The following is a 13,723-nucleotide window of genomic DNA, read 5'->3' as shown; positions in this document are numbered from 1 at the left end:
TAGAATAAGCATTCCGCGGTCATAATATCATTGCAAGGCATTATCTTTATATGACGTTTTGTTTTGGCACTCGCCGCAGTTAAAGCCGCGTAACGAGACCTTGTGAAATAATAATTGGAAAAAAAAAAAGAAGTCAAATGTGAATCACGAGGTCCGCGGGTTAGTGAACGTTATGCAGCGAAAGACATTTCTGCACTGCCCCTTTAAGGTCAGACGGGCAACACATTTGCTTCAATCGTTAATGGTCTGAGAGGTAAGTACAATACGATTAAGATTACAGGATTAAGACTTCAAGCGAGCTGTGAATGAACGTCACCCTCAAATCAGGAGAATAACAAGTGCCGAGTGAATTTTCTCAGCCCCTCGTGGAAAAACCAAAGCTACGAGCGCTAAAAAGCGGCAGCAAGTTTTGCGCCAAGCAGCAGATGGTGAACATTTCTTTTTCTTCTTCCAAAAAGGCCAAGTAAACATAAGAAAGGAGAATTACATGTTATGTATTTTCCCAAACCATATGATTTGCAAAATTCCCCTAGCACACTCAAAATGCCACAGGTTGGCTAATGGAACTAGCGTCGATGTTGTGGTGGTCAACAGATATATATAAAAAAATGGTCCTGCAATGCATGCAATATTCACAGTCATGTCATCCTTATCCTCTGCAAAAATGACAAAATTTACTCAATTTTACGAAATCACTTGTTGTTTTATATGTATGTATTATACCGCCCCCCGGTGGCCACGACATTTATATCAGAGGCAGCACAATGTCAATGGCCGTTCAAGCATAAAATCAAGTTGCACATTTCCGTTCATCCATTTTCTTAGCCGCTTATCCTCATAAGGGTCACGGGGAGTGCTGGAGCCTATCCCAGCTGTCAATGGGCAGGAGGCTGGGTACACCCTGAACTGGTTGCCACCCAATCGCAGGGCACATTGAGACAAACAGCCGCACTCACCTTCACACCGAGGGGCAATTTAGAGTGTCCAATTAATGTTGGATGTTTTGGGGATGTGGGAGGAAACCGGAGCGCCCGGAGAAAACCCATGCAGGCAAGGGGAGAACCTGCAAAATCCACACAGGCGGGTCTGGGATTGAATCCGGGACCTCAGAACTGTGAGGCCAATCCATCTGATCCACCGTCCCGCCCAGTTGCACATTTCATTCTTTATATTCTATTTCTTAATGTGTTCCTGTATTTCTTATACATTAGAATACTTTACCGTACAATTTTTCTTATTAAACCAAAATTTTGTCCATCTTTTTTGCGGGGTTGGAACAGATTATAAGATCATCCATTCAGTTCAGTGTGGAAAGACGTTTTGAGGGACTAACCAAGTAATTAATTTGCAAGCACGGCAATGAGCAAATTCAACTCATAAATCAAGGAAGCATTCTATTTGTTGCCTCGATAGAGTTGATATTTTTACATTTTATAGGGTGTATTTTGACATACCATGCCCCCCCCCCACAAAAAAAAAAAAAAAAAAAAACAGTGTGGAATCACTTTGGTTCGCAATCCAGCAAGTAGTTACAAGGGTGTAACGTTACAAGTAAATCAGCTTGTTCGGCTTAGGGAACACCAAGAGGGAGCAAATGAGATCAAGGATGCTCATGCACGCACGCTAACATTAGCTTCACATGCGGGTCAACGCTGAGTCCAAACCCACAACCCCCCCCACCCACCCACCCACCACCTGTGTGTGCGGGCATGTGCGCGTCAGTCACGGGAGCTGTGAGGAAAAAGGTCACGTCAGGTCGCAGTCAGGAGTCTCTCATATGCACTGGATCAGCCGCGGCAGAGGTCAGAGGGCAAGGGGTCCAGCCCTTCCGAGCCAATCACAGTTCGGCGGCGGCCCGAGGGGATTTTTTTTTTTTTTTTTTTTTTACACACACCAAACGCTCACGGGATAAGTGGAACATTTTTTTTTTTTTTTAACATCCCCCATGTGCACCAGTGATGGCCTGTTGACTTTTACCACGTCTGTTGTTTATCACTTACCGGCCACTGGAATGGCCACCCCACCCCCCCCCCCCAAAAAAAATCCTAGGGAAAAAAAATATTATTACTATATGAAAATCATCTGAAAAAATGCATAGTCTTAACAAGATAATAATTGCAGTAATATTACAAGAATAAAGTGAGATCTTTAAAAAAATAGTCGAGTCCCAGTAAAAATTTGTAATGTTACTCCAATTTTTTTTCAAAGAAAAAGGAGTAATTTTAAAAGAACAATATATTTTTATCATGAGTCATAAAAAGTTGCATTCTAAAAAAAGTGGTAATTTTATAATAATGAAACAAAGTGTTTTTTGTTCTTGTATATTACCAAAACTATTTAAGAAAAAAAAAACAATATTATTAGTAGGAAGTTGTATTTTTAAAGAAAAAAAAATTACAAGAATAAAATGAAAAATAAAAAAAACATTTTAAAAAAGTTAAATTTTTTCCCCTTTTTGTCACTTGCCACCCAGTGTAATGGTCACCCCCCCCCCAGCCACCCCCCAAAAAAATCCAACAATAAAGTCATTTTTTTCCAAGGGAAATAATATTTTAACCATATTAAAATCATTGGAAAAAAATGCATAATCTTAGAATATTATAATTGCAGTAATATTACAAGAATAAAGTTAGATCTTTAAAAAAATAATCCACTCCCAATAATAATTTGTAATGTTACTCCATTTTTTTTCAAAGAAAAAGGAGCAATTTTAAAAGAACAATATATTTTTATCATGAGTCATAAAAAGTTGCATTATAAAAAAAGTGGTAATTTTATAATGAAACAAAGTTTTTTGTTCTTGTATAATACCAAAGCTATTTAAGAAAAAAACAACAATATTATTAATAGAAAGTTGTATTTTTAAAGAAAAAAATATTTACAAGAACAAAATGAAAAATAAAAAAACATCATATTATAAAATACAATTTTTAAAAAGTTGCATTTTTTTCCACTTTTTTGTCACTTACCACCCAGTGTAATGGTTGTGGCCCCCCCAAAAAAAATCCAACAATAAAGTCATTTTTTCCAAGGGAAAGAATATTTTTACCGTATTAAAATCATTGGAAAAAAATGCATAGTCTTACAAGATTATAATTGCAGTAAAATTACAAGAATAAAGTTCGATCTTTAAAAAAATAGCCCACTCCCAATAACAATTTGTAATGTTACTCCAATTTTTTTTCAAAGAAAAAGGGGTCATTTTAAAAGGACAAAATGTTTTTATTGTGAGTCATAGAAAGTAGCATTATAAAAAAAGTGATAATTTTATAATAATGAAACAAATTTTTTTGTACTTGTATAATACCAAAGCTATTTAAGAAAAAACAACAACAATATTATTAACAGGAAGTTGTATTTTGAAAGAAAAAATATTTACATGAATAAAATAAAAAGTAAAAAAAACATAATTTTCCAAAATAAAATTTTCGAAAAGTTAAATATATACATATATATATATGATTAAATTGACTAAAAAGAAATTATTACGCGCTAAATTTTCATTTTAATTTTTTTAAAAGGGCGGACTAACACAAACCCAATTTGTCATGTCATTATCCGAGCCGCTTATCCTCACAAGGCATGCAGGAAAGCTGGAGCCTACCCCAGTTAGCTTAAGGCAAAAGGCGGACCACACCCCGAATTGGTCGCCAGTCAGCCACAGGGCGGATATTGACACGCTCACTGAGCGAGAATCTAACCCACGCTGTCCGCACCAAAGGCGGGCGTGTGCACCACTACACCATCAGTGAATTTGCCAATTTATCATTTTATAAATAAATTAATAATAATAATAATTGGAATCTTGGAAGAAAACTGAATACTATACACTTGCAATGTTAACATGTTACTTAAATTGCCTGCACAGACAAAGCTTTTCGGATCGTGACAGTTTGACCCTGGAACAGATTGTTAATTTTTTTTCCTCCAATGGAGGGGGGGGGAGGAAATTGTTTCTCTTTCACCTCAGAGTCGCGGGACCCCGAGAATTGGATGTAGGGATGGGAATTCGCAGCAACGCAGATGAACTGTTTGAACAAGTTCAAAAGCGATATGAGAGATGATTTGTTTTGACACGTCTAAGTACGGTCACTATTTACTATTTGTGTGCGCGTGAGCGTGTGCGCATGCGTGCGTTTGAGCCACGTTACTTTGATTGACATCCGACGCCGGCCCGCCCCCACTCCTCGCGCCGCCCGGAGAGGTTGCGCTCCCATTGGCCAGAAACGGTGCAGCTCAACCCGGGCGTCGGGCGAGGCGATTGGTCCGAGACGCGCTCCTCCCTCGCGCTCCCCCACGTGGAGAGCCGCCTCCGATTGGCCGGAGAGGCTCCGCGGTGGGCCGTCCTCCAGTTTCGGTTGGCTTGGAGCGTGAAACCGCGTGAGAAAAGTTGCCATTGAACGGGGGGGGAACTGCAAGCCGGACGGCGCAAGACTTCTCCGGCCAACCGCCGCCGCTTTGGAAGTAGTTGTTACCCAAAACCAACGTCGTATTTCTTTTTGTTATTATTATTATTTGTTTACCATCCGCTGCGATGCGTCCGTCTTGAGCAAACGGGAGGTAACTATATCAAAATTCACGATTTGGCGGACGGTTCGAGTGAGTTAAGTGGAGGCTCTTCAGAGCAATTAAGTCGGCGAGGATTTTGTTACCGACGGATACTTTTCCCCCCCACCGACCCGACCCGACCCTTCTTTCACTCGGAATACACCGGAGCTAACCTCACAACAACAACAACAAAAAAGCCAGAAAACCCCTTTTTCACCTGGTTCTAACGAGCCGCCTCCCCCGGTGAATTTTTCTGCCTCATTTGCTGGAGGATAAGGAAGGGGGGAAGAGAAGCGTGTTAAAAAGGCTCGCTCGGCTCCCGAAGTGTCGCTCCTCGTGCGGGAAGGACGACGGATGGCTTGGTGAACCGGCGAACCACCTCGGAAGCACCGACCTCATCCCCCCCCCCCCCCCAACCGAGATTGGTGCCTCTCGAGGGGGGTGGGGGGCATCGTGACGGAAGCGGGAGGACACCCCGTCCCCTCGTCCGGAGATAACAATGTTCCCCCAGGGGCGACACCCGGTAAGACCCCCAACCCGCCTTCACACACCCTCCTTTGTGGGTTTCGCTGTTCATCACCTGCCTGTAATCTCCTGACATAAATAGATCCCAGCAGGCATATTTCATTGACTACTAAATTGCTTTTACAAATAATTGCCAATGTTAACTTTTCACATGCATATATTTGACAACAAGCGTTTTTCATTGACTCCTGCTGCTAATTTGCTAAGACAAATACGAACAACCACTTTTTCATTGACTCCTAATATAAAAAGTGCTAAAATTTACTTGCTCAGGTTAATAACCAGACAGTAGCTCAATGACTGCTAATGCTAAATTGCTAACCACATTCCTTGCCGCTACTGATATTTCGTCACAACCAATGCTGTTATTACTACAAATTCCAAAAATCACGTTTTGAAAGTTAAATTGCTAATACTGTCCACATAACTGGCAAGATCAATATTTTATTACATACTTTGGCTTAATTTCTAATCCACATGGCCAGTTTGTGAACAAAAAAATATGTACAATTGCAAATACAAATCGCCACAACTGCATTTAATTGATTGCCAAAGCCAAACTGCTAATATTTATAGATGGACTGGACTAGTCATTTCCCTTTGACTACTTATGCCGAATTGCAAATATAAATGGATATTAAAGCTATCTTTCATTGAATGCTAATGCATATATAGCTGGTTACCCGCAGTCACATTTTATGGAATACAAATGGTAAATTTGTTGATAATACAGATATCCCTTTGATGTTGTTGTCATCAAACATTGTCATCAAAGTCCCGGGGGGGGGGGGGGGGGGTCATCCAAAGCTGATGAAAAAGACACTATTATATATTTTGGTCACTTGTTTTGAGGCTGTTCCTCTGAGGTTTTATTTGTCTTTAGTATTCCTCGGCAGACCTTATCAATTGCTCTCGCGGGCCGTTTGTGACCCACGTGCCTCAGATTAGTCACATTTGCCTCAGTGTTTAAACCACAATGGTTACGAGTGTGATCTGCACTGGATCCCGTGCACATTAAGGTCCGGAGTATGGCATTAATAAAAATACGGTTCTGTGCGTTTTTATTAGACTCCCCACCAGGCTCCGGGTCAGCCCTTTAAATTCACCATCCCAGAATCCCTGGACCGCATCAAGGAGGAATTCCAGTTCTTGCAGGCCCAATACCACAGGTAGATAACACTTTATAGACATTTTTTTCTTTTTAAGGATTGATTTATGTGTCACTGTCATCTGTAACATCTCAACCACGGTTGGGCAAAGTTTTGTGCTCAAGGACGCCATTTGTTTGGTTTTTTTTTTTTTTTTTTTTTTAATTTGCTGAGACAAACTGGGTCAGTAGTAGGTGAGGTAAGTAAAAAAAATCTGTTTAAATGCATTTATGATCATGATAATAATAATCATAATAATGGTAATAATAAAGGCAAGCGTAGTACTAGAAAAAACAATAATAATGATGATAATGATAATTTAAAAAAATGACCTTAGATAAACTGAAAATGATGGCTGGAGAAAAATTTGTTTACAATAACATACAAATTCATGATAATTTTAAAATGGCACTCATACATAATTTAATTCTAATCAATGAACAAAATATGTGATTTAGAATGGGGGAAATATTTATGTATGTATCTATATAAGTCTGTGTGTAAAATATTGTAGTTTATTTTAATGGTAATAATTCATCAACATTAAAATAGTAATATGTAGAATTAAAACAGTACAGTATTGTGTAGAATTAATTTCATGGTAATTAACCATATTTGATTAAAAGTAGAATTTATATGTAAAATAAAATGAAAGTAAATTGAAGTAAAATTGCAAACAAATGTATTTCATTATTTACAATAAATGAGATGAACGAATAACCAAAAAATCTGTAAAAATCAATATATTGTAATTGGGCGACAGTGCTGATTAGCACGTTTTTCTCACAGGTTCTGACCACCCGGGTTCAAATCTGGCCTTCCCTGTGTGGATTTTGCATGTTTTCTCCGGGTACTCCGGTTTCCTCCACACATCCCATGCAGGGTAGTTTGTTTGAAGACTCTAAATTGTCCCTAGGTGTGAATGTGAGTGCAAGTAGTTGTGTATTCATATGTGCCCTGCCATTGGATGGCAACAGTTCTGGCCGTACCCCGCCTCCTGGCTGCCGTTAACTGGGATAGGCTCCAATATACTGCACCCGTGCGCTGGTGAGGATAAGCGATGTAGAAAATGGATGGAAATAGTATTGTAATTAACCAATGTTAGTGGAAAGAATGCTAAAATAATGCAGCAAATACAGTATTACAGGACACATCAAATCGTAAATGCTCGGCGTGTGTGATAAAGCCACGGCACGCGGGTCATAATTTGGCCACCCTTTGTCTCAATGCAATTCACATGCAGCCGCAGTCGCCCCTGTTAGGATAACAAACTGGCCTCAGACTCACCCATAAACACGGATCAGGTTCACGGGAGCGTGCGGCACACTCAGTCATCCGGGCTGGTTTTTTTTTTTTTTTTTTTTTTTCCCCTCCCTGACGCTGCGGTAGGTCCAAGTTGCGGCGATGACTGGCGTGTGGGCTTTTGTAAATAACTCCTTATTTTCCTCCCCTGACACGTGTGTCTCTTTTTGCGTTAATGTATTTGGGCCAGGGTGGTTTCCATAGATGAGGCGCGCTGATGTGCAAACGCAGACAAACAGCCTGCAGAGAACTACACCGCGGTTGTCACAGCTCAACAGGAAGAGTCATGTTCTCTGTTTCGACAGAAGATGCAAGGTTTCTCCCGGCCGCTTGCGGCCGCTTTAATCAGGGGGGAAAAAAAAGGCGAGATTAGACGTTTGCATTCTTTGCTCATCTTATTATCTGCTGTCGGGGAAAAGTGCCAGAGGAGCTGCAAATTGCTTGTTTGTTTTGCGAGGACTTCTTTTTAATCCAACAGAGGGATTTGGGAGACTTCAGACACAATTTGCGCATCTTTAAATGTTAAAAATCGGCGGCGGCACGGTGGATCAGCTGGAAAGTGTTGGCCTCACAGTTCTGAGGACCCAGATTCAATCCCGGCCCCGCCTGTGTGGACTTTGCATGTTCTCCCGTGCCTGGGTGGTTTTCTCCAGGCACTCCAGTTTCCTCCCGCATCCCAAAAACATGCAACATTAATTGGACACTCTAAATTCCCCCCAAGTGTGATTGTGAGTATGACTGTTGACTATGACTATGTGCCCAGTTCAGGGCGTACCTCACCTCCTCCCGGTTGACAGCTGGGGTAGGCTCCAGCACTCCCCGCGATCCCCGTGAGGATAAGCTGCAAAGAAAATGGACGGATGGAAGTTGTTGCAAGCTCAAACAGTCTTAGCTCTACAGAGGGTCCTGGGTGTACGACAGCACAGACATGCGACATTTAAAAATTACAAACGGCGCGCGATGAACTAGTTTACGCTGCCATGTGGACACGTGCCTGGTTGCATGAATGCACAAAGGTTGCATGGATGAAATGCGAAACGTCTTCTAAGACAAGCAGAGCAGTCTAGTTTTGATAGATTCAGTGCCAAGAATGAAATGGCCTGGATGAATGAGAATAGTCACAGGGACGATGTGAAAACACGTCATCCAGGCGTGCTTGGTTAATGTTGTACTTACTGTTTATCATTTGAATGTTTTATATACATGACCCTCAAATGTTTTCCATGCATATATTTACTTTAATCATGATTTACTACTGCATTATTGTAGATAGGTGACGTACTATAGCGTATTCTGAATGGCATGCAAATTTGGGTTGTGTCAACTAACAATAAAAACTTACAAAAGTTATGTGAAAACCAGGCAGAAAAAAACATTGAAAAACAAATGACAAAACGTTTAGAAAACTCTGAAAAAAATTGTAAAAAGCCTGGCAAAATTAAAAAAATCTATTCTAACGTCAAAAATACGGACAAACCTGGCAAAAACATCTCCCTTTTTTCATAGAAATATTTACTAGTTATTTAGTCATAATTGTGCTTTATCACTTGTTAGTGAGAGGTTACGGCACCTTCAGTCTTGCTGACAAATTTGCCTCATGTGGCAGGAAGAGTAACAGAACTCTGTAAACTAAGGTTATTTTTGAATTTACAAGAAAAACGTGACGCTTAGGTATTCCAAGTATGGTGCCTCGGAAGCACGTGTCAAACTCAAGGCCCGGGGCCCAGATCCGACCCACCACATGAATTTATGTGGCCCGCAAAGCCAAATCATCTGTCAACTTCCGTGATTGTTGTGAAAATCTGTACCAAAATTTCAAATGGTCATATATCATGAATAATATTGTGATGCTATAAGCATTTTTGTGATACCAAGCATGAACAATGGTTGAAAACCCCATCATCCGTCATAAGTGATTCCAGAGCTCGTTCATAAATTTTGTGTGTAAATATGATTAAACATTTCTATGGTTTCACGGTCAGAACAGCCATCTGAGGGAAACCGTAAGACTTCAAAAGGCTCAAAACTCGCCTGGTGCAATGATACACAGGGCCATGAGTTAGGAGGTGCAAATATTTACAAAGGACTACGGAGACATTTAACGATCCACATCATAAACTACTCGAGATTAGAATTACTTAAAATCCTAATCCTTTGAACACGCATGACAGACGCGCAACAGTGTGATTGAGTCATTCGCCGTTTTGATTTCAGATTCAGCACTTCCTACTGTATTCGCGTCAAGCCACACAACTTGACTGGGTTATAGTACTTAGTACATTTCTGGTTGTACAGGTTTTGTGACACTTTTCCTCTTTGCTGTACCTGGTACGATTGTACGGTGGCATCATAAAAAGTAAAAAAGAAAGCAAACCGCTTGCGCCGTGCAATCTATTAGTTGCTGACTGAGCTGAAGTGAGCGGCAGAACGTCAAAGTTTATTGGCATATTTCCGTAAAAAGTTGGTTGAACACGGAATTGTACCGCTATTGCATCGTCTGACTTGGCAGGTTCACACTTTTTAAAAAGCATTTTGCGTATTAATCCTTTTGTAAGTATCCCAGGCCGCCTTTCATTGTGACAAACTTGTATGGTTTTTTTCTGCGTTTCAGTCTTAAACTGGAGTGTGAGAAGCTGGCCGGTGAAAAGACGGAGATGCAGAGACACTATGTCATGGTGAGATCCATTTCCATTTTTTGTTGTTGTTCTTCAGCATAAGTGCCCTCATCAGCCCTCGACTGTGTGTTCTGATCTGGCTGAACTTTCCTCCCGCCTGAAGCGACGACGCTTTGTGTGCGTGTTAACGGAAGGAGAGGAAGCCAATGTGATGATTATAAAAGGCTTTCTCAGCTAACTACTGGTTATTACGGGAGGAATATCACAGATTTGTTTGCAAACTTGGAAACAATTCCCAGGTGTGTTAATAACGTGTTTGTGACATGCTGAAGTCAAAATATTCATTCCCGCCCTCTTGTGGGAATGATGTTAGTTTATCAGGCAGTGTAAGAACTGAAACTGAACAGATTTTCAGAAACGGAGGGAAAGATTTCCCTTTTTTTTCCATATTTGATGTGTGGGCAGCCACTCCAGAAACCCAACTATTTATACAGAAACAATAAAAAGTCAATTTCCACAGGTTGGTTCTCTTTACGTTTCAACCCTCTCAGTGTAAATGGCCTCTCAACATGCATGCCTATGTTTTTTCACTTTCATGGATCAGTTTCAGGAGGAAACAGTGATAATCAAAAAACTTTTCAGGCCCCCTAAAAAACTCCAGATTTGATCCGTTTCCACTTCAGATGTGTGAATAGCCTTTGAGTTCACGTTTGCCAGACAGTTTCCCCATCTGTCCTGAGTCCTTAGCTCAATAGAAAGTACAAAATGGATCTACTATATTTAGCCAGTGTTTCCCCTTCGGATTTAGAATGGCAAACTCTGATCTGCGTTGTGTTTTCACATGGGTTGTGTTCCTGAGAAGGATCTGAACATTGTGACGCAATAAACAAACCACGGAGGACATCCACCGTTTTGTCCAATGCAACAGCTTTGTTTGGAAGAGAAAATGTTCGCGTTCTTCCCACATAATTACCAAAACTTTTACAACTTAAACAGTAATGGCCTACAATAATAGCCAATCAGATAGCCGCTTTGTCTTAACCCCTGGCTTGACACGCCCCTCTTGCCGTATTGTCCCACAAGCAATGCTGGTTGCCAGTAGCGTGCGCTTGGAAAAGTTAATGCTACGAAGAAAATGGTCGTCAGGTGCACTTGGGGAAGATGCAATTTTGATGAAAGATATCCGGCTAGGTTACAAGGGGCCCGCTTGATTAATTTTCCAAAGCCTAAAACCCAGTTGACGAAGTGTCTATGATGGATTAAGGCTTGCGGAAGAACGCACGTAGAACTAAGTGTGGACAATATCAACAAACACAAGGCTGTATGTTCAAAGGTAAGTGAGGGAGAAGTATCTTCTCTGAGTTTGATTGAATTATTATCAGTGCTTTATACATTGCAGGAGAACAACTTTCACTTTGTTACCGTATCACTGACCTGCTGAATAAAGTGTCATGTTTTATAGCGGATTATACCAGTGATACCTAAATTCACGATGTCATGCAAGAGAAACGTCTATTTGCCTATTTGTATCACATCAAACTTTGAAGACCGAGCACTGGGTTCCATTACGAGCCAAGTCAAATGAATACACTCACTCAATGATATTACTCGTGATCTTTCCAAGTAAAAAGTACTCACCCTGCTTTACATGTGCAGTACGATTGCACTATTTTACGCTGTTAGATTTCAATATGAAGTTTCTGAGGCGTCAAACTTTTTTGCATCGATCGCCAACGTTTCACTGTAACTCTGACATTGCGTCCTGCTCCGTCCAGAATCTTAATTCCGTGTACATATCCTTGCGTGAAATAGTTGAGACCTCTCTGTAGAACTCTCTTGGACAACTCTGCCGCATTTGGCAAAAAAACATACCACAATGTTACCTGGAATACGCGATAGAGAATCCATTTCAAACCTGTTCTGTTCAGTCGTCATTTTGGAAGTTTGTGGGAGATTGCTACTGTAGCTAAGGGGGGCGGAGCTGAAGATCGCCAGTCGGAAAGGTCCACTGCATTGCAAGTGACAAGAACCTTATTGCTATCGTAATGTAACCATCGCGCTTTCTGTCCTTTGCAGTACTACGAGATGTCTTACGGCCTCAACATTGAAATGCACAAACAGGTATGGCTGTGTATTTTTTTGATTTGTGTGTGTGTGTGTCCATTTTAGCGTTACCTTGTATGTTTGTGTGTGTTTGCACGTGTGTTTATCCGTGATCGATGGAGCTCTGTCTCCAATTCCTCGGTTAGGGTCGGCCGCCTGAGCCCGGAGGCAGGATGAATGGCTCTGTAGATTGATTGGAGCTGTCTAGGGGAGCGGCCCGCTTTATTACATTAGAGGGGAGGGGCTGCGGGAAGGAAGGGGTGTGGGGTGGGGGCGTGGGGGAGAAATCGATCATCAGCCGAGTTAGAGAAGCCAACCTCCACTTTTTTGCGAGCAAAGAAGCGCGCTTTGACGCAAACCTCGAGAAAGCGGACGTGCCAAATGGGCCCCTTGCCGACGCCTGTTTTGCCCAAAAAGCGGCGGGGCAAACCAACGCACAAACAAAAGGCTTAACGGTGAAGTATGTAGACTCAGTCATGAGGAGGGGGGACGTTTGCGCACACAAGGCTCCCCCGACGGAGTGCTGCAAAGCTCGCAGAGTTTAGCGGTAATTACCCCGGCGATCGATCAGTCAGGCCTGAGGAAACGGGAGGCGGATTGGTCGGGCCGCTTCACTGAAGAGTCTCACCTTCCTCTCGTCTTCTCCTCCCTGTTCCTTATCCCCCTCGAGGACTTTTCTCCCATTTCATACCCTGACTTCTTGCAATTCTTTGGTAACCCCTTCTACATCCCCCACCACACACGCAAACCTTTCTTTCCGGCTCCGCTTTCAGTTCATGTCCTTGCGAAGCTTCTGTTCCTTCTTTTCGACCAAGGGAGATGCATTTCTTCCTGTTGTACACACACACACACAGCTCCAGGGGAGGTCATTAGCTTGGGGCTTTAGTTGTCTGAGCAACAAGCTTCTGTAGGCGTGTGGTGTGGGGGATAGAGACTAACAAAACGACCCCCTGCTGAGTATGAACGTGTGTGTGTGTGTGTTGATGCTGCATCGCGCCAATTAAATATGTGTGTGTGTGTGTAACCGGATGTCTGTTCCTCGTTAGTGTACAACGGTGCATCCCTGGTCGAACTTCAAAAAATAATTCCTCATGAGAACGGTTGGAGATTAAATGATTTTGTTCCAATTAGGGCAGCACGGTGGCCTATTGGTCGGCACGTCTGCCTAACAGTCAAGAAGGCCTGGGTTTAAATCTCACGTTCGTACGTGGTGCTTGGCATGTTCTCCCTGCGCTTGTGTGACCATTTTCCAGGTGCTTCGACTTCTTCCCACATCCCCAAAAGAAGCTCATTGATGACTAAATTGTCCATGGGTGTTTGTGAATGGTTGTTTGTCTCTGCGATGCGATTTAGGGATGAGCAGTCGAGGGTTTACCCCGCCTCTAGCCCGCCGTTAGCTGGGGTTTTAGGAGTTGGATGAAAGGCTTTTCCAGTTCCAAAACTTCACTCTTTGGTCCTTCTTGGTAAACGGCGCAAACAGAC

The 13,723-nt window shown here is 41.9% G+C and overlaps 1 protein-coding gene across 2 annotated transcripts in view; it reads left to right on the top strand.

Moving 5' to 3' along the window:
- Positions 1-13,723, top strand: part of LOC133500010 (transducin-like enhancer protein 1) — a 67,067-nt gene that overhangs the window by 29,654 nt on the left and 23,690 nt on the right. Inside the window, exons 1-4 of one of the 2 annotated variants that reach the window (XM_061818541.1) lie at positions 3,849-5,071; positions 6,142-6,242; positions 10,135-10,198; positions 12,215-12,259. In XM_061818541.1, coding sequence (XP_061674525.1) covers positions 5,048-5,071; positions 6,142-6,242; positions 10,135-10,198; positions 12,215-12,259 — 234 coding nt within the window. In that variant the 5' untranslated portion in view covers positions 3,849-5,047. Of the gene's footprint in view, positions 1-3,848; positions 5,072-6,141; positions 6,243-10,134; positions 10,199-12,214; positions 12,260-13,723 lie in introns of those variants that run through there. The other variant, XM_061818539.1, reaches the window with a different exon arrangement.

This window comes from Syngnathoides biaculeatus, chromosome 4, assembly GCF_019802595.1.
Source record: "Syngnathoides biaculeatus isolate LvHL_M chromosome 4, ASM1980259v1, whole genome shotgun sequence".
Lineage (NCBI taxonomy): Eukaryota > Metazoa > Chordata > Actinopteri > Syngnathiformes > Syngnathidae > Syngnathoides > Syngnathoides biaculeatus.
The sequence above is the reverse complement of the archived record's forward strand: the minus strand, read 5'-3'. Positions and strand labels throughout refer to the sequence as shown.